This window comes from Pelobates fuscus, chromosome 7 (assembly GCF_036172605.1).
Source record: "Pelobates fuscus isolate aPelFus1 chromosome 7, aPelFus1.pri, whole genome shotgun sequence".
Classification (NCBI taxonomy): Eukaryota; Metazoa; Chordata; class Amphibia; order Anura; family Pelobatidae; genus Pelobates; species Pelobates fuscus.
In genome coordinates, this window is record NC_086323.1 from 66,576,075 (window position 1) to 66,602,899 (window position 26,825).

The following is a 26,825-nucleotide window of genomic DNA, read 5'->3' on the forward strand; positions in this document are numbered from 1 at the left end:
TTTTTTTTTTTTATTTTTTTTTTTTAATTTTCAAAATTTTTATTATTCAATTTTGCACTTTACAATAAATGAATAAATGAGTCAATACATTTCAGTACAAGTACCATATTACAGTATTCTGGGGTTAAATGACAGTTATGTACAGCTGCATATTTAAAGAATGTCAAACCTTTTAAACACCACTGTTACAATATTGATAACGGTAAGTATACATTCAGTGAGGTACCCATAGCGTTACTCTAAGAGTTGACATCTGCCCGGAAGGAGCTTCGTCGAACTCGCCCGTAGTTATCACTGTGGACTAAGTATCGTGGAGAGGGGATAGTGCCGAGTCTTTGATATATTTATCCCAGGGTGCCCAGGTGTACGTGAATACATCATACGTGCCCGCTATAGAATGTGAGAGTTCCACCATCTGTCTGATGGAGTCTACCTTGTTGATCCATTCCCTAATGGATGGAGGTGTGTTTTGCTTCCACTTGAGAGGAATTAGGGCATTAGCTGCTGTAAGCAGGTGGTGGAGCAGAAGGCGTGTAGATTTTGGTAGGAGGGTGGGATATAGCATGAAAAGGAGGACCTCGGGGGTTTGCGGAACCGCATACTTCGTTATAAGCGTCATTATGGTGGTTAGTTTGCTCCAGTATGTTTGAATTATGGGGCAGAACCACCAAATGTGGCCCTACATCCGTTTTGCATCTCCAACAGAGGTTGGATGTGTTCGGGAAGAAGTTGCGTAACCTGGTTGGAGTAAAATGCCATCTAGAAATGCGCTTATAATTGCTCTCTTGGGCAATAGTGTTAGTAGTGGACTTAAAGGTGTTTTTAAATATCATTTCCCATTCGTCAGATGTTAATGTAAACTTTAGGTCTTTTTCCCAGGACTTTGTGAAATCTGGGAGTTGGGCATGAAGGGTCATCTGAAGTATTTTATAGAACACGGTGATGTGTTTCTTTTTCATTGTCCCTAAGAGGGCCCTGTGCTCGAATGTGGACAGTGGTCTATTACCTTGTGAGAGTGACTGGTGCGTTTGTAGGAAATGCGAGAGCTGTGCATAATTGTAGCATTGCATAGGTGTGTGTGTGGGCGTTTGGATTAGGTTTGATAGTGGGACTATTCCCTCCGCATCGATTACATCTTTTAGACGTAGTTGTTCTTGTTGGTTCCCAAAGTTTCGGTAGGCGTGTTGTGAGAGGCCCGGTTCAAAATATGGGTTGTTAGTTATTGGGTATAGTGGGGAGGGGTAGGGGGCAATGTTTTCAAGTTTTTTGATATTGTTCCAATATTTCAGCGTGGGGATTACTGTTGGGTGGTCTGAGTGTTTTTGTCTAATCAATGTCAGACCTGTTTCATGCCAGGGTATTGTGCTAATGGGAACTTTTAAGCTTGTCGCTTCTAATTGTACCCATTGTTTCTGGTTATAGGCATTAGTCCAATCATAAATTCTGGAGAGGACCACCGCCTTGTGGTATGTCTCTATGTCTGGTACTCCTAGGCCTCCGTGTGACTTATGTCTCGTCAGTTGTGTATATTGGGTTCTCGGGCGTTTACCGGCCCATAGGAAAGTGGAGAGGATGTGTTTTGCCGTTTTAAAGAAAGCGGCTGGTATTTTTATAGGCAGTGTTTGTAGTGCATATAGGAATTTTGGTAGGATGGCCATTTTTAGTATGTGTACTCTGCATAGCCAACTGAATTGGGGTTTGTTCCAATTTTTTAAGTCCCTATCTATGTTGGCTAACAGTGGGGGAAAGTTGAGTTCGTATGTTTTGTTAAGTGTATTTGTGAGTTGTATTCCTAGGTACCTTACTGAGGTCTGTGGCCAGTGGAAGGGGTATGTCTGTTTAAGTCGGGACCCTAGCTCTTCTGGGATGACTAAGGGCAGGATCTCACTTTTGCTACTGTTCATTTTATAGTTGGACACTAGGTTATACTGGTCGATTTCCCGTAGCAGGTGAGGTAATGAGGTTTCGGGGTTCCGTATCGTGTATAAAAGGTCGTCTGCAAAAGCAGAGACCTTATACTCCCTGTCCGCTATTTGTATACCTTGAATATTCGGGTTGTCTCTGATTCCCTGGAGGAAGGGTTCTAGTGTTAGGATGAACAGAAGGGGGGAAAGGGGACACCCTTGTCGCGTCCCATTGGAGATGTGAACTGTGTCCGTAAGTTGGCCATTAACCCTTATTTTAGCCCCCGGTCTGGAGTAAATGGCTGAGAGCCAAGCTAGCCAGTTGGGCCCGAAGCCCATGGCTTGCATTGTAGCTTTTAACAGGGCCCAGTCCACCCTGTCGAACGCCTTTTCGGCGTCAATCGTGAGGATAAGGCTCGGGTCCCTTTCCATCTGTGCATGGTATATGAGATTCAATACTTTGGTGGTATTAGTCTTGGCTTCTCGGCCTGGCACGAACCCTGATTGGTCTGGGTGGACTAGTCCCTGCAGGTAGGGCTTGAGACGGACCGCCAATATCTTTGTAAAGATTTTTAGGTCAACGTTTATTAGGGAGATGGGCCTATAGCTGCCACATTCCGTTGGGTCTTTGCCTGGTTTGGGTATGAGTGTGATATGAGCTTCAAGTGTTTCTCGTGGTAGGGTGTGGCCTTGGTTTAAGGAATTAAAAGCCTGTAAAAACGGTTTGTTCAGGGTTGCGGAAAATGTTTTAAAGTATTTGGCCGAGAAGCCATCAGGCCCCGGACTTTTTCCTAACGGCAACTGTCTTGTGATTAGTGAGAATTCCTCGGGTGTAATTGGTGAGTCTAGTATTTGTCTGGCGTTGGGTGGAATCGTTTGTGCTAATCTCTGAGTGAGAAAGTTTTGGATGTCCTCTGGGTCTGGTGGCTGGGGCCTGAGATTGTATAGGTTAGTATAGTAGGAGTGGAATTCTTTCATTATGTCTGGCAATAGGTGAGTCACAGTCCCATCAGAGTTTTTGATGTGGGTTATGTATGATTGTTGCCTCTCTTTTTGTATCGCCCTGGCTAGCATGCGGCCACATTTTCCGCTCTGGGTGTAATATTTATGTTTGGAGTAAAAGAGTGATTTCTGGACTTTTGCGTTCAGTAGTGTTTGGAGAGAGGAGCGCTTGTCTACTAGTTCTTTGTAGGTATCTAGGCGTAAGTGGTGTTTGTGGGTGCGTTCTAGGCTTCTGATGTCTGTCGTGAGGGATGTAATCTGAGCCTCCCTCGCTTTCTTTTGTCGGGAAGCTAGGGCGATTGTGTCCCCGTATTACAGCTTTGTGGGCCTCCCAGATAACCGTGGGCGATACTGCCGGGGTGCAGTTTTCTTCAAAATACTTAGTAAGGGGGGGCGGAGCCAAGCAGCGAACCAGAGCAGTCGCACTTCTCCCGTGCTCTGCAAACTATTGCCCTAAAACCTGCAAAAATCGAAAGAAATAAGTAAATTAAACTCCACTACTATACGCCTGACAGCATGGGGCGCAAAAACAAGCGACCAAAGGCTGACAAAAGCCCGGTAAGCCATGACATTGGCGAATTGTTCCGCTGCTCGCAGAGGGCCGCGTGGGACAAGATGGCGCTCCTTGATGAGGGCTCATCGTGCTCCTCGGAGGAATCCTCCCCAGGACTGAGGGACAGTGCCACTTCCAGTAAAAAGACGGGACCTACCCTCCCAACAGCGGGAGACAGAGAACCGGTCACGGCATCACAATTAAAGGCGATGCTCGCGGAACTCCGAGCAAACTTACAGGGTGACATGGCCCACTTCAGAAAGGCGATCGAAAACAACACCTCGAGGCTCACCCAGCTGGAAACCTCCAACACCGACCACACTGCCAGACTGAAAGCGGTAGAACAAAGTCTGGAAAACCTACAACACAAACTACAGCAGACAGATGGCAGAATCAATGCACTGGAAGAGCACCGGAGGCGATACAACCTCAAGATAAGGGGAGTACCGGAATCACAGGGGATTACAGACTTACCTCATTTCATACGGCGGTTCATGGAAGCTTTCCTCCCTCCTAAACAGGCCAAAGCCATGAAACTGGACGGCATGTTCCGTCTCCCCAGGCCAGCAGAGGCCCCACAGGACATGACACCTGACCTCATCCTCCGATTCCAATCCCTGCAGGACAGGGCCTCACTATTGGCGGCTATCCGGAGGAAGACTCCGATAACTTTTGAAGGAGCGACGCTGCAGGTCTTTCCGGATCTCACAAGACACACACTGAGCTGGCGACGGTCCCTGAGACCCCTCTTGCAAGTGCTCCGGAACCGGGACATCCAATACAGGTGGGGCCAACCACACACCATCCTGCTCACCTTTAAAGGTGCAACACACAGGGCGGGAACGTATCGGGAGTTGGAGGACCTCATGAAGGCCCAGGGTATTATGCCGACGGCTGCGAATGGGGAGCCTAGCCTGGCTGGCCTGGACCCGGCAAGAATCCGGGAGTTTGTTCCCAGGACCGCACAAGCCACCCTGCCTGACAGAGCTGAGACCTGAAAACGGGGTCAACGGTCAAGAAGAGCTCCAGATATCCGTATACAGCCACGGACTGTCTGCTAAAGAGAACATTGGTTTACACTTCTTTCTTTCCTCACAATTCTGTAATGTGTAATATATGTATTCCCACTACCCCAAGACCTCTTAGACTAAAGGGTCGCCCAAACTAGGATGCAATTACCCACTGCCCACAAATAGCCCACACGGACCAGACACGATATAGGAACACCTCCTTGACTGACTCGCCACCCTGACTCTCACCAGGACAGAGCCCATCGCACCCCTCCCCCCCTTCCCATCTGCGACCACACTATGCAACTACCTTGTCCCCCACATAGGGCATATTCCTGCAATAAGGGCCGTACGCCACCCAGCTACATCTCAGCTTGACCGCAGTAACATAGCCCTTCACCGGGTGGCATGCTGCCCAGACAGGGAGAAGGCCTACCGTCCCCCTGCCATACTGCAACAGCCTACCGTGGAAACGCGAAACCACAAATAAGGCTACAACAGCCTAGCAATTTAATTACAACCCGCCAAAATGGCTTAACCAAATTGGAATGTCACCTCACCGCCCTGCCAAACAGGCCACCAGTTGTGGTGAGTGCCACTTCCCAGAGGTAGCTCCCGCTCCTTAGTCTTCTGGAACAGCCCCCAATAGATAATAGATAATTGTCCTACCCGTCCGCTTGGCGGCGTTAGTGCCACTAAATGTTTGACAACTATCCACGCTCCGCTTAACTCTTATGTGATGCAAGCCTGTCTCAGCAGGCACAGTTTAGAATTAAATAATATTTGTATTCTTACATAGCGCATTTGTGCAAAATGTTGATGGTTTAATATGTTTTCAAAAAAAAAAAAGTGCAGTATTATAACACTAATGCTAACTAATTTATATAAAAATTGTGCAGAATACTTCACATGCCAACCAAATGTTAATTGTCTGTATATATGCTGGTCAAAGCTGTTGGGGCATGACGAGCCCACTTGTTATACTTTCATGCACGCTAAAAATAAAGAATTAAAAAAAAAAAAAAAAATACTTAGTAAGTGTCTCACGTAATGAGGCTACATGGGTCGGGTCGTTGAGTAGTGTATCATTAAGTTTCCATTGTGATCTTGATGGGATCAAGTTTGGTATCTGGATTGTCATGGAGAGGGGGCCATGGTCTGACCATGTTATAGGGCCATATTCACAGGATTGTATGAGGTGCAGGTGTCTATGTTGGAGAAAAAGCATGTCTAATCTTGAGTAGGTTTGTTTAACCGCTGAGAAAAAGGAATAGTCCCGAGAGGTGGGGTGTGTCACACGCCAGCAGTCGAAGAGATGATGCTCGTCTAGGAGCTGGACAATTCTGGACCTGGAGGTTGCATTGTACTTGGTGTATTTGGAGGTTGTGTCTAAGTCAGAATCTATTGAAATGTTGAAATCTCCCCCTAAAATAAGGATCCCTTCCGTGACTTTGTCTACTGCAGTAAGGTATTTGCGGGTGTGTGTGCATTGTTTGTTGTTGGGGAGGTATAGGTTGGCGAGAGTCACTACTGTGTTCCCTATCTTTCCCTTGACTACCAGAAGCCTGCCATCTGCGATCGATTGGTGTGACAGGTACGTGAAGAGTATATGTGCATTTATAAGAATGGCTACCCCTTTTGATTTGGAACCTTCATAGTTGCTAAAGTAACCTGTCGGGTAATGTTTATTGCGTAGGGTTGGGGCTGAGTCTGCTTTAAAATGTGTTTCTTGTAGAAACGCTATATCTGTTCTAAGATCGTGAAGTTCCCTGAGAGCTATAGATCTTTTGAGAGGGGAGTTAAGTCCTCTCACATTTAGGGTCGTTATACGAATTGTAGCCATGGTGGGTTAGTCCGGGAGGGGAAAAGACTCCCTGCTTCCGAGAGTGTGTAGTATTAGGGTTGTGTAAGTAATGTATGCCCAGATAGTAGTGTGTGCGAAGAGGTGACAACAAGAAAGTTACAGTAGGTGCAAATATCAACGTAACAATAGGAAAAAATAAACCGGATTGAATCCAAACTATATACAAATACGTAGGATAAACTCTGGAGCTAGCGATTGAGAGTGCTTTAATCTTATGAATGGGTAAGCCCTTTTAGCCGGTGGCTTTCTCCTAGCGTGTTGAGTGAACACGGGGAGACAGGTAAGGCACCGCTTGGGCTTGTATTGCTGCTACAGAAGATTCCACAGTCTATTTGTGGTGGGGGGGGGGGAAGTCTAGGGTGGCGTATGCGAGGTAGGGGTGGTGGCGGGTAATCCACCTGATTCGTTATGATTGGATATGTGTGTCGGGCGTTGTAGTACTATAAGGAATTGGGACCATTTTATGCGCTGCGAGTGGGCCTCTGGGCCCGTAGGGTATTTTAGAGCAGTTCATCTATACAGGGTTGGATAAGGTTTCACACTAGAATAGCACTCTCACTCGCTCTCTCTTGGTTGTAGTATCCCTTGGTCCCCACCCCGCCCCCGTTCACCCTCAGCCCACCAGTACCCCTTCAATACATATTACAATACCAAGATAGAGAGGTGGGGATGGAAAAAGAGCATGTCGCGGGGGAGAGGACCTGGGGTCGCCCCCGAGGGTCCCTCCAGCTCCCCGTCGCCCCTGAGGGTCAGAGCAAGCGGGGGAAGCGGTTCAGAGGGGGGGTGGTAGGTTAGCCAAAGGGAGGAAGGGTAGGAGAGTGAATACAGAGGCAGATTTGATCAATAACCTGTTAAAGTGATTAAACACAATCGGGAAACTTTTAGGTAAATATGCATTCTCAGCTCCCCGCTCTGGCATATGCTGAGGGGGGGGAGGCATTCCCGTATACAAGTTGCGTGTTACCTATCCCATTCTAGTGGTGAGAGTCACTGGATTGGTTCGGTAGGTCATTTTGATGTTGCACAGTCTCGTCTTTCGATGTAGTGGTTGAAATGCCTCTACCTTTTCACCTGTCGTCTCCTTGGCAGGAGGTGATTGCCCTCCCCAGCGGCAAAGTCCTCTTGTGAGTCTCTTGAAAAACCTATGTGTTGGAGTCCTTGTTACCGATGGGGAGAGAGGCACGAGGGGCCTCCTATAGTGCGAAACCAAAGTCTGAGTCTTTTTTTTGCTGATTGTCTGGATCGGTCCTAAACAGGATGGTGGTCAGTAGACAAAAAATAAGTAAAATCTCATTGGTCGTTTACGTGGTTTTCCGACCATCTCTGGCGTGATCTGGTCAGATTCGGTGCGGTTCTGCTTGTTGCTTTTGTGAGTTCCGCTGAGGAAGGTGGTTGTCATTACGACGCTTCTTTGGTGGTGTTTGCCATCTCGATCTCTGAGGGCGGGGGTAGTTATGAGGTGCTTGGATCGGGCCGTACCAATCGGGAATCTGCACTTCGGGTAAGTTTAAAGTAGACGTAAATATGGCGATATCCTCTGCAGTGGTCACGGTAGCGGTGGTTCCGTTATGTGTGGCAGTTAATGAGAGGGGGAATCCCCATCTGTATTTGATGTTTCTAGCACGTAGTAAATCTGTCAGGGGTCTAAGAAGCCGTCTTGCTTGTAGTGTCATCCATGAAAGGTCGGGGTAGATTTGTATTTGGGCCCCAAGAAAAAGCAGTGGTTGGGATGTTTTTCGTAGTTCTCGAAGTATTTCTTCTTTTGTTCCAAAATAATGTAAACGGCAAATTATGTCTCTTGGGGCGTCTGAGGCTGGGCCTCGTGGTCTCAGTGCTCTATGAGCTCTATCAAACAGAATGTGCTCCGCTGGATCTTTGTGGAGTAAATAATTGAATAGCTCTTGTAGTAATTTAGGAAGGTTTTCCCCTTCAACTTCTGGTATGCCTTTTAGCCGCAAGTTGTTGCGCCTTCCCCTATTGTCAATATCATCTATAGCTCTGTACATCATGGCCATCTGTGTATTTTGAGCTTCCAGGGCCTGGTGAACTTGCTGAACTTGAGTGAGTGTGTGGTCTTGGTTGTCTTCAAGCGCTTCTAATCTTTCCTCTACCCCTTTAACTTCGGCCGCCATATTGTCTAGTTTATTTTGAAATGAGGATTCCATTTTCTGGATCAAAGCATGGATATCCTGCTTTGTTGGCAGATTGTTCAGTATAGCTCTCAGATCTGCATCTATGTGTGTGGAAGTTGTGTCCGAGCTGGCTGGGCTTAGTGGGGGTGAGGATGGAGAGTGCTCGTTTAATACTTCCGCCGCCATTTTGGGGCCTACTTCATCTGCGTTTTTCGCCGGATTATCTTTAAAAAATTTGGTGAGAGCGCCCGTTTTTGCTATGGACTGTTTCTGGGAGGTTTGAGCTGGGTTGGTACCTTTTCTGGGGTGTCCCATATTGCGTTGTTCGCCCGATGTTGGTGGATTACCCGCGGTCCCTGTCAGAGCTCAGCTACAGCACGTCCAGCTCGGCTCGCGGTTGGCTCCGCCCCCCCGGTTGCTGCCTGTTTTATATTGTCCTCTATTGGTTCATTGTGTGATGGAGTCAGAAGTACACTGAACCTAGACCGCTCTGAAGAAGAGAGCATTGTATACCTTTAGCTCAAGCTCCCTCCTGGCTACATCTGTTAGTGGGCTTGCAATTACTGCCATCCTCACTTTGTTTGTTATGCATCCTGCTTGCACATCAGACTAGTCCCCCTGTAATTGCTGGTGAGAATGAGACACCTGTCAGAGCAACGCTTTTAACTGATTTACTAGCTCTTCAAGTGTTTTGACCTCTCGCTCTCCACCATGGAGATGTAAGTCATGGAGAGTAGGTCCCCACCCCTCATTATCATTATGGCCGCCGCCCAGGGGTGGGGGCCGGGGGGGAAGATGGAAAGGAGAGTAGGTGTCCCCCCCCTCATTATCATTATGGCCCCCACCTGCTGCACAGGGGTGGGGGCCTGGGGGGAAGGAGAGTAGGTTCCCTCCTCCCTCCCCTCATTATCATTATGGCCCCCACCGGCCGCCCAGGAGTGGGGGCTGCGGGGGAGGACAGTAGGTCCCCGTCCCCCCATTGTAATTTATGGCCCCCACCCGTCGCTCAGGGGTGGGGGCTGGGGGGAGGACAATTGTTATTTAGGGCCCCCACCCGCCGCGCAGGGGTGGGGGCCGGATAGTAGGGTTTTTTTCTACAGTGAGCAGCCACTGGCTGCTCACTGTTTAGTAGACATGCCCCTACTCGCGGTATAGCAAGTAGGGGCATTTAGGAGATTTTAATCTCCCTTATGCTATTATGAGGGTCATATTGACCCCCATAGAGTGAGGGGGGGACCTTGGGGAGGGGCTTAGGAAGTGGCGGGGAGCACTGCTCCCTGCCGCTTCTATAGTTACACATTACAAGGAGGGAGCTGCGAGCTGGTAGCTCCCTCCTTGTAATAAACTGAACGAACAATTTAACACTGATACTCAGTGTTAGTTTGTTCGTCTGATTTTTCTATTCATTCATTCGTCTGTCTGATGAATGAATAGATGAAATTCCCATTCGCATGCCCAGGTGTTTCACTGGGCATGTGCGGGAATCTCACAGGCTATCTAGTGTGGGCCGATGACTTATCCCACAGGGACTTCATCTACCCACACAAAGATGGCGACACCCTGAATATAGATCTGGGCAGAAAAGAAAGATTAATAAATAGGTAATATGGGGGGCTTAGGGGCGTTTGCGGGTGACTAAGGGGTCAATTGGATGTAGTGGAGGGGGGTTAAAAAAAAAACGGAATTCGGCATGACCGTGCTGCTTTAATAGCTTATAATAGGCTTTTTTTGAATTATGCCAAATAATTTAGAAGTAACCACACCATAAATTATGAAGGTTGGAAAAAAGAATAAATCTATAGAAATAACAGGCATACCAAGTAATTTGTTAAAGGAACACTCAAGACCCCTAAATCACTTTATTTTGCTGAAAAGCTGTGTGTGACGAGTGTGTCCTCTTTATTTCATTTGGCAAGAAATGTAGATTTCTATAGAAATGGACATTTTTTTTTTTATGTAACCTGGTTACACCCTCATGGCTTTCAATCAAACAGGTCTTGTTACTGCCTAGTGTGGTTAGCTCAGTGGAGCTAAACTCTGGACAGCAATATCTCAGAGCACCTGCCTTGCATAGACTTCTCATGGAGTTGTATTGGGAAAAGTCTTTGATTGGACAGTCACAGAAAGTCTGGGTGCGGTTAGAAGGGGAGGTATTGCAAAGGCAGAACTGCAGCTTTTGCAAGTTTTTTTTTTTTAGATATAACTCAATTAAAAAATGCATGCATGGGGGGGGGGGGGGGGGGGATTCTACTTTATCTCTTGCAAGAACCCCAAGCCCCTTCTGCCCCAATTTGCAGCTTGAAACACAAAAAAAAACCCTGCTTTTGTCAATCTAAAACGGATCATGCTGTGGTGTGATAGGCTCTCCTTTGGCAGAAGATTTGCCATCTGGTTCAGTTGGTTACAACTCCCATGTAAAGCAAAATTCTAACAAGCAGAAGTTGCTGTCTCTCAGACTGAATTGTAAAGCTAGCTGTGAGGTTAAACATTGCAGTGTTTTTCCTGGCTGAATCCATGCATTATAATTTATTTTATTGGATTTCTAGTACAGTGATTCCACCACATTATAATAATCTTGGCATTAAAGTTAACTTTTCATTTATATAGTAGCAACAATTTAAACATGACTTGGTGAATGTTTATAAATCAATATGTTTGAGTTAGGCAAACGGGAACAAATAAAAATTGCAGTGGTCAGACAAACCTTGACTGTAGGGGACCGAGCAGTGACTATACACGGATGTATCACCTTTTACAGAAGAGAAAAGGCTTCTCTGTTCGCAATGCACTGTTGGAGATCATAACGTTTGGAATAGTATTCTCTTGAAAGGAAGACTTGGCTAGCCCCAAATTTTAGGGATCACCCACTCCAGTTCAACATGGCTACTATTTCCATAGCCTGCGCTGCAAAGATCTGTGTTTGAACAAATTGTAGGTTTTATGGCACAGAAGTCAATAGATAACTGACCTTAACCATAAGTTGACACCAGATTCTCTGTAACACCGATGCTTTAGCGGGAAAGAAAAATTTAAATTCCGGGTTTGTTTCCTCTGGCTGAATGACTGGGTAGCTAATGCTGCTTCAAAATAAAGGGTTTCGAAATCCTGCTCTTTGAACATTGCTATATAAAACACTTACTAGCTACTCAAAGGGACACTAACCATCATAATCATTACAATGAACTGCAGTGGTTACAGAGCCTGGGTCCTCTTGTGCTTTCAAACGTTTTACTAATGTCTTTTGACACCTGGCCTTTTTGGGGGCGCCCGTGGTCCTTCCTGTTTGCTCAGCTTCCAGCTATGCTTAAGTGGTAGTTCATACTTTCACATTAGTTTACTATTATATATGTCACAAAACCAAACACTGTTAATGTGTCCATTGGCTGTAGTGGTTATGGTGCTCAGAGTATTCAATTTAAAGTAAGTCTGTCCTTTCACTAAAACTCACTAGTGAGAATCTGGAATGAAATAAAACTGCCTCGCCCCAAAAAAGCTATTGAAATTGTTGGTCACTTGAAAAATTACATACACCACTTTGTGGTTCTACTACTTTTCTTGGGTAAATTGTTGTTTAAAACTACTGCTCATATTTGTTTATAGAGAGATGTCTAGATCTCTTTGTGTCCAGGGCCTATTGGCAAACCCTCCAAAAGGATCATGGTTTGCGTGAGATTTTTGATACACAAGGAGCGCACCGACCTCAACCATTTTAATATATACCGACCAATTCTTCCAGTGCAAGGCTCAAAGGTCTGGTGTCAATGTCCTATTTAGTGGGGGGAGGGGGGGAGAAGGTATAAATAAATTTCAGCACTTCCTTTTGAAGATAGCGTCTCTTTATTCAGGTGGCCAAAGTGTACAGTAGTAACATTTCGACTATCAAGCTCTTGATAAAGACAGTTGCAGCAGTCAAAACGTTGTTGCAGTACACTTTGGCCACCTGCATAAGGAGACGTAAAATGTATTTACTTAACTGAATATATACTGGTTTGGGCCAAACCGGATTCCTTGTGTGTTTGGTAGTTGCTGTTCTGATTGATATTGGAGTTACATCTAATGTAGTGGGGGATGCCTGAGAATGATTCGACTGGTCTTTTTATGAAAATGAGGCTTTAGATAGGTACTGGCTACACTGCTTCAAACTTAATAGTTTGCACTTGCTCTCGTAATCTTTTACGTGTGCTTTTGTAATTCTGTGTAATGAACCACTATGCGTAATCAATTACGAACAGAATTTAGCTACAGTGTTGCATCGATTTTTGTCTCCTTTTGCTGAGAATGGTTATGTTTCTCTTTATCTTGTACATTCAGGAATTATATCCTTTATATACATGTGCTCTTGGCTTTATTTTAGTTATTTAAATGTGGCTGTGTTTTTGTTTTGTTTTTTTCCTTTCCTTTTATACTTTATTTACTTCTTGAAATCTTCGTCACTGGTGAATGAAGCGTGGATTTGGGTTATGCAGATACTCTCATGAAAGGGGGTCACGTCACTCAGCCTCTTATTTTTTTTTCAGGGTTATTTTAAAGGGTCACTCTTACCACCATGACCTCTAAAGGGATTTGAAGTGGTCGTCATGGTGGTAGGAGTCTGTATGTACAGAGTTTCTCCTTAAGAAAAAAATGCACATTCAGTTATTTTTAGTTGTGTGCCAGGGGATATAAGCACCCCCAGCACATGACAGACTGGCTGGCAACAGACATCTTCTCCCTTGTAGGCAAAGCACCTACAAGGAGAGATGGCTCCCTCCGCTACTTGAGTAGGTTCTGTATTAAGAAAATCTCCCTCCCTTCACCAGTTCAGACTGCGTACATGCACTCTGAGCCATCAAAACTGTCCAATCACAGGCGTTTAAATGACGTGTTGACATTGTTTAGGGGTTGGGGTAAACCCTTTGAAAGGATAACGGAAATTTTACATTGGTTACACAGTATTAGAAGAATAAAAAAGGACCCAGGTGGGGACTGACCTGTGTAGTTTGTATGAATCCATTGTTTGTTGTATAAAAAAGTGCTCTCCTCCATTGTAGATATTTGTGTGTATGTATCTGTATTGCTATGGAAAAAAATCTATTCTGCTGCACCATAGACTTTTTTCCCTTGGTCATGCCAGAAAAGGAATTGGCTGTTAAATCACAAATGGGTAGTGATATCCATACTATATGCGTCTCTGGGTGTCCTCTCCTTCTAATGCTGGTTGTTTTGGTGTTTTTTTTTTTTGTTTTTTTTCACAATCTTTTATTGTGGTGCCAACAATAATTTGCAAGATATGCAATGACATGAAGAGCGTAAAAGTCATGAAATCTCAGCATATACAATAGAATCCTATACATAAGATTGTTTTTTTTAGTTTTTTTTTTAAACTCTGTGGCTCAAGTGCTTAACAGTAGGCTAGAATTGAAATGCTAAGCTAGCAGGAAGGCCGGTAACTAGTAAAATGCAATAAGTGATGACTTAACAGCTAATCTCTAATCCCTGTGCTGGAAAACGTGGGGGATTACTCTGGGGGTAGAGGCTGTGTAAGGTTGAGAATATTCTACATTGGGGCTTAGAACTCGTCCTAGTGGACCTCAACAGTTAAAATAATTATATAAGCAGGGCAACTCAAATTAAAACTAGAAATTTGGTGAATAGTTTGAATTATGCCTTAGAATCACTGTATTTCAGGTAGGAGGTGGCAGGTTGCCACTTAGTGGGATAAAATGTCTGGATAGCGTCCACATTTCAGTGGGACATGACGAGCCCTTTGCAGTCGCCGGGGTACCGTTGTTGATGTTGCGGGCCATGTAAGTCCCAAGGCTGTAATGAAAGCATTTAGCTCCTGAAAGACCTATTGGTATTTGCCACAAAGGTTAGTGCTTAGCTTGCGCCCCAGACCACATCGGTACTCGATCCAGTGTTCCCTCAGAATCTTGGTGATTGGAACTTTTGTCTCCAGGCTATAGTAAAGCGAAAACGTTCCCAAAGGAGAGGGTACAATCCTCAAATGCGGACATAGGAGAGGCTGTGCTGCAATCATAACTGCAACCTTGTCAGCCGCTCTGTGGAACTTCAACAGCAATTCCCAAGGCACCTCCAAAGAGGCGTTACGTGACCAAAGTCTAGCAGCCTTCAAGATCAATCCTGGTCTGACCTCCTATGGTGGAGCAGAGGTAAGCATTCCTCCGCATTTTGGTCCTTCAAAGAAACTAGCTATGGCTCCCGTGGGGTCCCCATCTTGGGAGCATGCAGTCCAGGAGCCTGCCAAAATAACTCCTATATCTGGGGATTTTTGGTGTGACTTGCCTCTAGAGGCTCTTTGCATGGTAATTAAAGGGACACTGTAAGCACCCAGACCACTTTAGCTAATTGAAGTGGTCTGGGTGCTGAGTCCCTTTTGCACCTAGTGCCTCAATGTAAAACATTGCAGTTCCAGTGAACTGCAATGTTTACATTGCAGCTCTAAGTCTGCCCTCTGTGGCAGTCTATCAGACAGCCACTTGAGAGCTTCCGGAATCGCAATGAACTTTTGGTCCGTTATCTGACGCTGGACGTCCTCAATCTCTGTATGAGACCTCCAGCGTCAGATTTTTCCCAATAGGAAAGCACTGATTCAGTGCTTTTTTTCTATGGGGAGGTCGAACATTTGCCGTGCATGCGCATTTGATCCCGCTCGTCGTGGGATGGAGGGGGCAGAGCTTCAGGGCTGGGATAAGGTACGTAAAAGGTTTTTAACCCTTTATTTATTTGCTAGGAGGGGCGTGAGGCAAGGGGATCGGTAGTGCCAGGAATACAGCTTTGTATTCCTGGCACTACAGTATCCCTTTAAGGCTGCCAGAGACCAAAAGACTCCTCTATCAGGAGTCCCAGTGGGATTTCAGCTACCTGCTGGTGCAAGCAGAATGGTTGTTGCAGGTAGTGAGGGACAATCCTCAATTTACGCATTGCAGCACTTAGAGGAAGTAATCTCCGATCACTTTCTCCCAGCACTTGTGATCGGGAATCCACATACAATGCACACAATCCTTCAAGCAGCTTCTCAAATGCATTACTTGGGGGATACACCTGAGTGGATAAAGGTCCTGCACTTCAGTCTTTAAAAATTATACTAATGGAATCACAGTAAAGATTGAGAATGTCAAGGAAAAATTCACAGCTTAGTTTGTAGTAATGTTATTATAAACTTTGACATTTAGCAGTAATCAAATGGCTACAGCTTTTGCAACATCAGTCACATTTTTCAAAATTTCATAATAAATGTGTGTTTAACATTGACTACACAACTCATCGACTGGTTTATTTTGTGTGTTTTTTTTCAACTTTTGGTTAAGTGCTCATCTTGCTACCGACTGGTATTGCTTTGCCAAAATAATAACCTTTTTGGTCTAGCTTTTTTTTTTATTTTTTTTATTTTTTTTTACTTTCTGCTTTCTTCTTCTACCTTGATTGTTTGCCAACATTTGTAATTTGAGTTTAATGTTTGTTAAAATTTTCAGACTGTCCCAAGACTCCAGACACTCCTAAAAGCGACACTGGCTCTTCTACAAATAATGGCAAATTGAATGCTCTGCAGAAACAATTGGACATTGAACTGAAGGTGAAGCAGGGAGCAGAGAACATGATTCAGACGTATTCCAATGGTCCCTCCAAGGTAAGCTTGTATTTCTTATTTTTTATTCTTGTTAATTAGATTTTTATTGGTCACTGCATAAGTGAACACCATTGCGGGATAGAGAAGTATCCACAGTAAAAAAAAATAAAAATAAAATTCATAAATTACACAGCCACGCAGGGCTGAGTAAGCATACGACGTGAAGGTAAACAAGGATGCCAAGATCCGCAGTGCAACTACGTACCTTATTGCACAATTTAAGCGCTTTTGTATAACCTAAAGTGGTGCCACGTTCCGGTAAACCGTTGCCTTAAGGGTGTAGCAAGTTACACTTAATTATAACTCTGTCCGACTAATCCACTACCTATTGGGTTGACCTATAAAGAGGGGTTTCCTCAGCTAAGCTTGTATTTTTATATTTTATAACTTTTTTTTATTTTTTTTTCTGTACTTCTTGAGAACAAGTGCAATGTAGTTTTTGGGAGTGCACAAAATCTAGATGTGATAACCTTGAGACTCACATGGTGCTGCTGCCCACTCCTCCTTCAGCAACATCATCCTGGAGGTGTCACTTGCTGTCTTGAGTCATACAATGCTCTTTATTGATGTACATTGGGGAAGAAATGTGTGTGACGCACCTCCAATCAAATGCTAGCCATAAAGAAGCATTAAATCCAATATTTGCCTAGCAGCTGCATTTCCTTATGGATCTAGATTATCACATGCCAGAGTAAAAATGTTGCAGCGCAAGCACCTCTAATGGCTGTCAGGAAGACAGCCATTAGAGGTGTGTATAACCCTTCACTCAAAGCATAGATGGCAATCTGTTAAACTGTTTAACTTTTTAATTTCTTGAGTTAAGCTAGAGCTGGGGATCTCCTCGTACCATAACCACTTTATTCCGATTCCGTTCTTATGGTGCCTGGAGTATTTCTTTAATTGAGCCTAAAAAGCACTACTTTATGTGTATTACCAAGTAACTTTTTTGTGTTGTATGCATTTATTTTTTTTCACTCTCACTCTTAGGATCGGAAACTTCTTGGCACTGCACAGCAAATGCTTCAGGATAGCAAGACAAAAATAGAAGTCATACGCATGCAAATTCTACAGGCAATGCAGCAGACCCATGATATGTCTTTCGATAATGGTAAAAGTTATATGTACCACCTGTTTTTTTGTTTTTTGTGTTTTTTCTTTTTTGGGGGGTGGTGGGGGGTTAAATGAATAACAGGTGCACCATAAGAATTACAAGTTATTGAAGTGATAATGTTTAATATACACAATGGTACAATGCCTCCTGTTTCTGTGAATTTTAAAAATGGCTTGAGGAAAAAAAAAATAGGTCTCTCGCTGACAACCAAATACCAACCCATCGAATGACTACATTCTTCCGTGGACTTTTAATTTACCCATCTGGCCAAAATAAATTACTTGACCGGTTTGATATTTAAAAAAAAAAAAAAAAAAGTCTTCAGACACCATAAGCTACAACACTTAAAGGGAAACATGCTAGGAATACAAAGCTATATTTCTAGCACTATATTCCCTCGACATTGTAAGGGTTAATAAACCCGATTCCAGTGACTATGTCCCTTGGTGCTTTGCTTCCAGTCACCGAATGGGTGCGAATTTGTGAGCACATTAGCAATGCTTTCCTATGGTGAAACCGCGAATGCTGGATATCCTCATGCAGTGCATGAGGACACCCAGCGTCAGGCGATCTAACATGCAAGAAGTGCCTCTAGTAGCTGTCTGACAGTCCTGCAAGGAAATTATTGCAGTTTCTTAATTGCAATGATTACCATTGCAGGACTAAGTGGGACTGGGACACTGCACCCAGACCACTTCAATGAGCTGAAGTGGTCTGCGTGCCTATAGTGTCCCTTTAATGTTTAAAATGTTTCTGAAGTTTGACTTGGGTGGAATTAGAATTTTTTTTTCCCCTGAGGTGTGGGAGAAACTGTATTTGAATTTATACTGATTCCTAAGTTGGACACACACACACACACACACACACACACACACACACACACACACACACACACACACACACACACACACACACACACACACACACACACACACACACACACACACACACACACACACACACACACACACACACACACACACACACACACACACACACACACACACACACACACACACACACACACACACACACACACACACACACACACACACACACACACACGTACGTGTGTGTATATGTATTTATTTTTTTAAATGAAATAGGTAATCATTGATAACATTATCTTAATAAATGGTAAGTTCTAAACCTAGGTCAGAGTTGATGCCTGATTTGTTAACTCTTTAGATAATGCACCTCCCTGTAAAAACAAACATTTCAATAAAGCAAAATGGGTCTTTAGGATGGTGCGTTTGATCTAAATCAAATCTTTTTATAATCACTAGTCAGACTTAATATAAATAGTGATTTTTAAACTATAAAAATGTATAGTTATTATAACTTTTCAGATTAGTTTAACAGTTATATCAGTTGTTTTATACCATTAAAAATACATTGATACTAAAATAGCTATCCACCCAGGACTTCAGCATTTTGCAAGGAAACTGTAATATTAGCATTAATATTACTGTCAGGTGCTCTTTGTTCCTGGTGTAAAATAAGAGCGGGTGTAAAGACAATTGATGGAAAATGAACAGACTAATTGAAAGTCACAGATCCCTCCTCATTGCCTGCTGTATTGTATGTTGTACAGGCATGCACTTTGACTTTCACATGTTGCATTCATTTCATGGAATGTTTTTATATAAACTGAATTTACTTTTTTTGTTTTCTTTAATTCAGCTTAAATTTGTTTAAAAAACAAACCTAGGGTTTGTGTAGTTTACTGAAAACACTTTGTGGTTTTCTATTTATCAATTAAACATGTCTGTCGAAGGTCTAAATATAAGTTGAAACATTGTTGATCATCATTTGAAGTCTCTTATACATTACCTAGTTTTAATCAGAACAGGGTAAATACAGTGCATCTTTATCTATATATTCTTTTATTTTATGTTTGTTTGCATCTTGTCTTTTTACAGAGAATATCATGCTCAAAAATAACTTTTCGATAATCTTTCCTCACAGCAAAACCTGTAATAAGTCCGCTCGAGCTCCGAATGGAAGAACTGCGTCACCATTTCAGGATAGAGTTTGCAGTGGCTGAAGGGGCAAAAAATGTAATGAAGTTATTAGGCTCTGGAAAAGTTACAGACCGGAAAGCACTTACTGAGGTAAAATATTTTAGCATAATGGTTCATTTGGTTCATTCACCAAATGCACGGCATAGGCAAAAGTAGCTGATTCTATATATAAAAAATTTAAACTCTGCAATGGTTTGTTTCAAACCTAAATTAGCATTTTGATTTTCAATTCACTGCAATTCTCTGTTTAGTGAATAAACTGCTAAAGAATGTTTTGGCTCATGATTACAGGCTTCCAATATAATCACTCAATGTGTACTGCTTGAAGAAAATCAGCTTAACCCCTTAAGGACCAAACTTATGGAATAAAAGGGAATCTTGACATGTCACATGTCATGTGTCCTTAAGGGGTTAAATTACAGTAATGGTATTTTATGTTCATGTGACTTTCTTGTACATCGCTACTCTGATTGTACCAAGTTTATTATAAAACATTGGGCAAAACCTGCTACCTGCAAAACCATTCATTATGTATACAGAAAAGGAGTACTCTTATAACACGTTTAAAGGGACACTGTAATTTTCATCTCATTGATGTGTTTATAGTGTCTTGAGACCCCTGGCTTTCAGTGTTTAAAAGAATACTATATGGTCAGGAACACAAACATGTATTCCTGACCCTATAGTGCAAAACCCACCATTAAGGTGGCTTGCCCCCTCTCACCCCCCTTGAAATCAATTAAAACTCTGCCGGCACTGACTCAGTCACCTTGGGGACTTCATAATTGCAGACTTTTAGCCAATCCAATGCTTGCCCATGGGGAAAGCATTGGATTGGCTAAAATTGGCAAGGGGTGGGGCCAAACACTGCTTTGACCAATCGGCACCTTCTCATAGAGATGCATTGAATCAATGCATCTTTATGAGGAAAATTCAGCGTCCCCATGCAGAGCGTGGGGACGCTGAACAGCAGAGCTGCCTACTGTGCAGCACTGAGCCAGGAAGTGCCTCCAGTGGCAGTCTGAGGAGTGGCCACTTGTAGGTGTCCCTAGGGGGCAATGTAAACACTGCCTTTTCTCTGAAAAGGCAGTGTTTGCATGAAAATGCCTGCATATAGTGATTATACTTACCAGAACAACTACATTAAGCTATAGTTGTTCTGGTGACTATAGTGTCCCTTTAATGTTTTATTGCTAAACCAGAGACCCTAGCAGCCCATCACCTCAGTACTACTTGGGTTAATGAGGAAGCGTTAGCCTGAGCAGTAATTGGTGGAGGTGATAGGCTGAGATTGTTAGCGGACTACTGTCAGCCTGTTACAACTGCCCACTGCTGATATGAATTGACACGGCACAGAAAGTGTTTAATCTCTGCCTTAGCTGTACCTCCATTGGGGCTGGGCTATGGGAGGCCAAGGATCTAATTCAGTGTTAATCTATTCAAAAGTGGAGGGGCAGTGCCAAAGGATTACATGCACTATAACCAATTCAATTGGATAAAGTGGTTATAGCGCTTTGGGTTGGTCAGATAAAGATAGTTCTAATGACATTTTATTTTAAAAATAAACTCCATTTATCTTTGTGTAGACCCTTAGAAACAAGGGATCCATATACATTTGCAGAGATGATCAAATAATTTTCTCATACTTTTGTTGATGAAAAATGCTTTACATTCGAGACTGATTTCTGTAAAAATAAGAAATAAAGACTCAAGAATATGCTTCTAAGAGCAAGTGAAATAGATTTAAAATAAATAATTGTAACAAACTTATTCCAGGTAGACAGGCAATGTAAAGCGGTGGGAATTAGGGAATTTGTTTTAAAGAGTGGTGTGTGTACAGTAAAAACGAAACGTAAAGCTCACTTATCAACTGCAGACTTTCCAGGTGTAGTTGGATTATATTTTCTATAATGTGATTTTGTTTTTAGGAAAAAAAAAGTCAACCTGGCTACTTCTCCATCTACTTTTGAAGGCCCTATCCCCATTACATCATAATCTGTAGAACTTTATTAACTTGACTGTTTTAGGTATAAATGAAACAAAAAAGTACTGATTACTTTAGCTTCTGTGTAATAATATCCTTTAGACTGTAAACAATACTGTGTAATATACATAGGCACTTGGCAATTACCTCTCTTGATGTATTTTTTTTAAAGGCACAGTCAAGATTTAATGAATCAAGTCAGAAGCTCGATCTCCTAAAATATTCCCTGGAGCAGAGACTGAGCGAACTTCCCAAAAACCATCCGAAGAGCAGTATTATCATTGAAGAGCTTTCCCTTGTTGCGTCGCCGACGTTAAGCCCTCGCCAAAGTATGATTTCTACACAGAACCAGTACAGTACACTATCCAAACCTGCAGCTTTGACAGGTAAATTCTTTTGATACTGGGTGAAGCCAGTCAATTGAGAGCACAATTAAAAACGTACTGTGTCAGAGAGGGTATGTCAGTCTATTCGATCAACAAGTAAATCTGCAGACTTCATGTAGACTAAACTTTTACTTAATCTTTAACCGTACACACTCTTCATCTAGACTATCTACTACAATTGAGATAAGTTTTTTGGAATGTGGAATGAAAGAAGGCTATTAGATGAAGCTTTTATTTTAAGATTAATTTTAGTTCACACTAAATTCACAGGTGCTTTATTAAAAGCATTGAGTGGGTTTCATGCAAGTTATTTCTTTATTTATTGATATATATTTCGGTATTTGTGTTGTGAATTGAAGGCAGAAAGATGACCATAAATACCATTATCTCTCTGCACTTTATTTCCTACAAATCTGCTCCTGTCAGCAGTTTTCTTTTTATGTCCCTTCCTCCAAGCCATTGGCAGTATGATTGATCACACAGTGGACATGTATTTCACTCTGGGATTACATAATGAAAGGACAACCATAATTGTGAATAGGAAGCAGATCTATTTTCCTTTCATATGATCATTTCACTTTGAGATCAATATTGGGAGTAGCATCAATAATGTGTCTTCCTGGCTGTTGTCTTCCTCCAGTCCGCAGGTTTCCTGTCTCCCAGCAGCTCTGTCACTGAACTCATTTGCGGAGTTTGTTACATATGAAGTGACAGGAGGCAGTCATATATGCAAAAAACTGAACGTTATATTCTTTATAAAACTAAATAGAAGTCCATCATAGGAGCTTGAGTTGTCAGTACTTTACCTTTACCAGGAAAATTCAGCGTGTGTGATTCATGTTTGCCAACTGAAGTCTCATTAGACTCCAACTGGTTCAACATGTATGAGATGCTGATAATATGCATTGACAGCTAGCACTGCTTGTATTGAAATGTGAAGGGAAACTACCCGAAAATTTACCATTGTGCACAATTTACATATTTTTATTTTTACTAAATTTGAGCAGATCCTTTTGAAATCACTTGTCCGAGAAGTAGTTTACTTCTTGCTAAATTAAATGTATAAGCAAATTTGTATTTGACAAGTTATACCTTTTTTGAAGGGTAACCTTAAGGCAGTGATGGCTAACCTTGACACCCTAAATTGTTTCTTGACTACATTTCCCATGATGCTCATCTAGCTTTTAGAGCTAGCCGAGTATCATGGGAAATGTAGTCCAGAAACAATTTATGGTGCCCAGGTTAGCCATCACTGCCCTAAGGGAAGGTTAGCCCAGCACTCAGCCAGTCACTGCCACCTAAAGTTATTATATGTAGTAGCAAGTGAGGGGCACGGATGAAGGTGCTGGTATAAACCTCATTCATTTTTTTTTTTTTGTCAATGCTGACCAAAATTGGGGTGCACCCACACTCATTACACAATCACTACAATGATACCATTTAAGAGCTAAAATGTTATAATAGTATGAATGGAAAAAAACTGGTGTAGTTTTTTTTTTTTTTGTGGGTGACTGCTCACTTGCGTAGTGAGTTTGTAGTTGAGAAGATATAACTGCATTAGTACCCACTGCAGATCCATTGTTTGGCTAACACAATATGTTAATAGATTATAATCCGCTTTAATGTGCAAAAGTCAAGCTCTGCAAGAAATACATGTCTTTGTGAAACTTATTCCATTCTTTTGACAGGTACCTTAGAGGTAAGACTCATGGGCTGCCAGGATATCTTAGAGAATGTTCCAGGCAGATCGAAGGCCACGTCAGCTACCCTCCCTGGCTGGAGTCCAAGTGAAGCAAGATCCTCGTTTATGAGCAGGACCAGTAAAAACAAAAGTGGCAGCAGTAGAAACCTCCTGAAGACTGATGAGTGTTCCAGTTGAGTAGTATAGATATATTTTTTATGTTTTAAATCACTGGCACTATACTTTATAGTCTGTTAGTTGACTAGAGTCCCCAAACTTTTTGACAGAGAGGGAGTTCTAGTCCAGCAGTTAAAAAGCCAGGTGTTTTATAATTTTTGTTTATTAGTTGAGTATTCGTTCCATTAGAACCTGCTATAGAAATCACTTCAAGTGTGGGGAACCCCTGTAACTGCAAGTAAGCCTAAGATAGTTGTGTCCAAGTAGAAATGGTAATGGGATATATCTACCTTACAAGTTAGCTCTATGTATGAGAGTCATTGACTGGGTAAGAAATGGGGGGAGAAACAGAATTAAGTTAAAGGGTCGGGATTTTTTATTTTATTTTTTTTTTAAAGTAAAAGCATTCTGTGACAATTGAGTTACAAGGTTATAGGACTGATATTGAGTCTTAAAGCAAAGTATGGGGGGTGAGGTTTGTACTGAACTGACTGACCTAATCCGCTGCAGTCACATGGTTTGTTGATGTTTCCAGCCTCTCATAATCCAACTAGGATTCAAATACTAATTTGCTTACCAGAAAATGTGCAGATAAAGAACGATTGACGGAATTATACTCTGCTATAACATACTAGCAATAAAACTAAGCATGTCGGGCTTTCCCACAATAGATGTACCCTAATCTAATTTGAAGCATTCTTGTTTAAGGGTATCTCCACAGCTGTGTATTATGAAAAATGCATTAGTATGTACTAGATATCTGGTACAGAAATTGTAATAAAGCCATGTAACCGTAAAGCAATACATAAGTGATAACTTAAAATATAACCACAATGTAAGTAATCAGAAGGGTCAAATAACGTTCACCATAAGCTCACCCCCAATACGAACTTGGCAGACTAACATAATTCCTATTCAAGATGTGAAGTCCTTAGTGATTAAATCATTTCTGGTCGTTGGTTAAAAAGGCTACTTGACAGATCTATATTTTGTGAAAATGCAGCATTTTAAAGCCGAGAAATTTAAGTAATAGTGGCTTCTTTTAAAACTCATTGTATTATGCATGTACTTTTTGTTATTTTGTCAGACTGTGTTCATGTTTTGTGCAATTTTGTAAAAAAAAAACAAAAAACCCAAAATACTTTTTTTTTAATCTTTTTTTTTTTTTCCTGCCATAGATCCACATTAGTAGTTTTGTATATAAATTATGCAAATTACATCACTACTGCTATAAGCCCCACTCCATTTCATTTAATCTGTTCCCCAATTTATAACATTATACATCTTAGTTTTTGTTTTGTTAAATATTTTTCTCTGGTATCTCTAAATGTCAAAGTTGAAGCATTTAACAGAATGACTTGCCGAACCTGATTAATTTGGAGCAAAGGGTAGCGTAGAAAAGCTGTACCCACAACCTATGCTACCTATCCTTATCGCATGTTTTTTTTTTTTTTTTTTACACCATTACCTCCTTTTAACGGGGAGCTGGAATTTATACTCAGCTGTAAATTTAGTGTTGTTTTTTTTTTGTTTGTTTTTTTGGGAGGGAGGGTTTTATTAAATGGCAAATTAAGTTTCCTCCAGTTCAGTTCAGGCAAAGCCCAGCTGCAGCATGAATAAGTGTGGATTTATAACTTGAATGTTAACACATCACAAATACAGATTTGTTAAATACAGCGAATGATCAAACCTATTAAAAATCCTATGAATTGACTTTCCTAAAAACAAACAAAAAAAAAAAAATTTGTATGCATTTTGTGAACCAATAGATAATGCCACAAATACACTTACGGTATGTATTTTGTACTTGTCTAGATGATAGTCTACCCATCCAATTTATAATCTGCATTGATTTAGACCCACTGTAAAGACTGCATTGATCTAGATGTCACATCTTACTTTGAAGGGCAGACATTGAGAACTCTTCTGAACTACTTTATAGCAAGATCTATACTTGTAATTAGTGATCTCCGAGTTATTGCCATTTGGGTCCTGGGCTCCTTCTATCAACAAAGTATGTCGCTTAAATTAAAGCATGGGGGGGGGGGGGAGAGAATGTATAAATATATTTTTTATTCCTTCATTCTTTAATTTAAGCGACCTATTTTGTCACACTAGTGATCTTTCTTGATGATCCACTTATATGAAGACACGTCCAGGGATATACTGAGGGTTCTTGTGCTCTTATACCTGGAAGTGACTTGTATATTTGAGTTTCATTTTACTCAGATGTCAGGAATTCCAAAAGGGTTTCAAGGGTTTTGAGATATATATATATTTCTTCTTTGTGTCTGTACAAAGATCATTGCTGAACAACATGAGACTATTCGAGGAGATCTGCACAAACCTACCTTTTTCTTATGCCTGAATAAATATTGCTGCAAATCTAGATTCCTAAATGGGTTTACTTGTTTATCCCAGGCTATTGGAGAGGATTTAAGCAAAAGCCTTTATAAATGGTGATTAAAACAGTCATCTGATTGGCGTGGAAAACCCTGTAAATGTTAAAGTAATTCATTGGTTCATAGTACAGTCTGAGACAGAGGAGAAAAAAATAATTATGCTAATCTTTTCTTAAATAGATATTTTGTTGTTGCAACATTCAACAGTTGAGCTTTGTGGGTTTTTTGTTTTTCTTTCAATCCTCTTAGCCATTTAAGCTTAGTTGCTTTAATTTCCTTACAGATGAGGTTTGTGCGGTGCTGAAGTTGGACAATACTGTAGTAGGCCAGACCAACTGGAAACCAATTTCAAATCAGTCATGGGATCAGAAGTTTACACTTGAGCTGGATCGGGTAAGAATCACACCTAATTCATGTATTACTCCTCTCCATAACTGAATGTCTCAACAGTAGTACTGTGTATATTGTGCAACAAATATATACTCTGGCATAGCTTAAAGAAACCTTGTAGTTCAAGAACGCAAACGTGTATTCCTGAACCTAGTGTTAAAACCACCATTTAGAAGGTAATAAAACGTAACTCATTTCCAGTGCTTTGCGGGTCCCCAGGGGCTGGCCCAGCCCCTGATCTGCTTCCTTAGCTGACATTTCAGAATTGATGATCTCAGCCAATCTAGTGCTTTCCAATAGGAAAAGCATTGGATTGGCAGAGATCGTCAAGGAGGCAGGTCAGGACGGGGCCAAATGCTCTTTTGCCCAATCGGCATTTCCTCATATTTATGCATAAGCTGAAGTGATGGTAAACAAGATATTGAGTTTGTGTGTATTAACCCCTTAAGGACGGTTCAGGACCGTCATCGGCATTTTTCCATTGCTGACCGATGACGGTCCTGAACCGTCCTAACTTTAAGATGTACTTACCCGATCGCCGGCGGTGATCGGCGGTGCTCCCGTTGTGGGGAGAC

General features: G+C 42.1%; 1 protein-coding gene across 1 annotated transcript in view; it reads left to right on the forward strand.

Moving 5' to 3' along the window:
- The window catches only part of PKN2 (protein kinase N2), a 137,033-nt gene that overhangs the window by 92,713 nt on the left and 17,495 nt on the right, over positions 1 to 26,825 (forward strand). The window contains exons 3-8 of the mRNA XM_063427311.1: positions 15,941 to 16,095; positions 17,083 to 17,203; positions 19,175 to 19,320; positions 21,387 to 21,600; positions 23,289 to 23,474; positions 26,144 to 26,253. Of these exons, the coding sequence (XP_063283381.1) occupies positions 15,941 to 16,095; positions 17,083 to 17,203; positions 19,175 to 19,320; positions 21,387 to 21,600; positions 23,289 to 23,474; positions 26,144 to 26,253 (932 nt within the window). The remainder of the gene's footprint in view (positions 1 to 15,940; positions 16,096 to 17,082; positions 17,204 to 19,174; positions 19,321 to 21,386; positions 21,601 to 23,288; positions 23,475 to 26,143; positions 26,254 to 26,825) is intronic.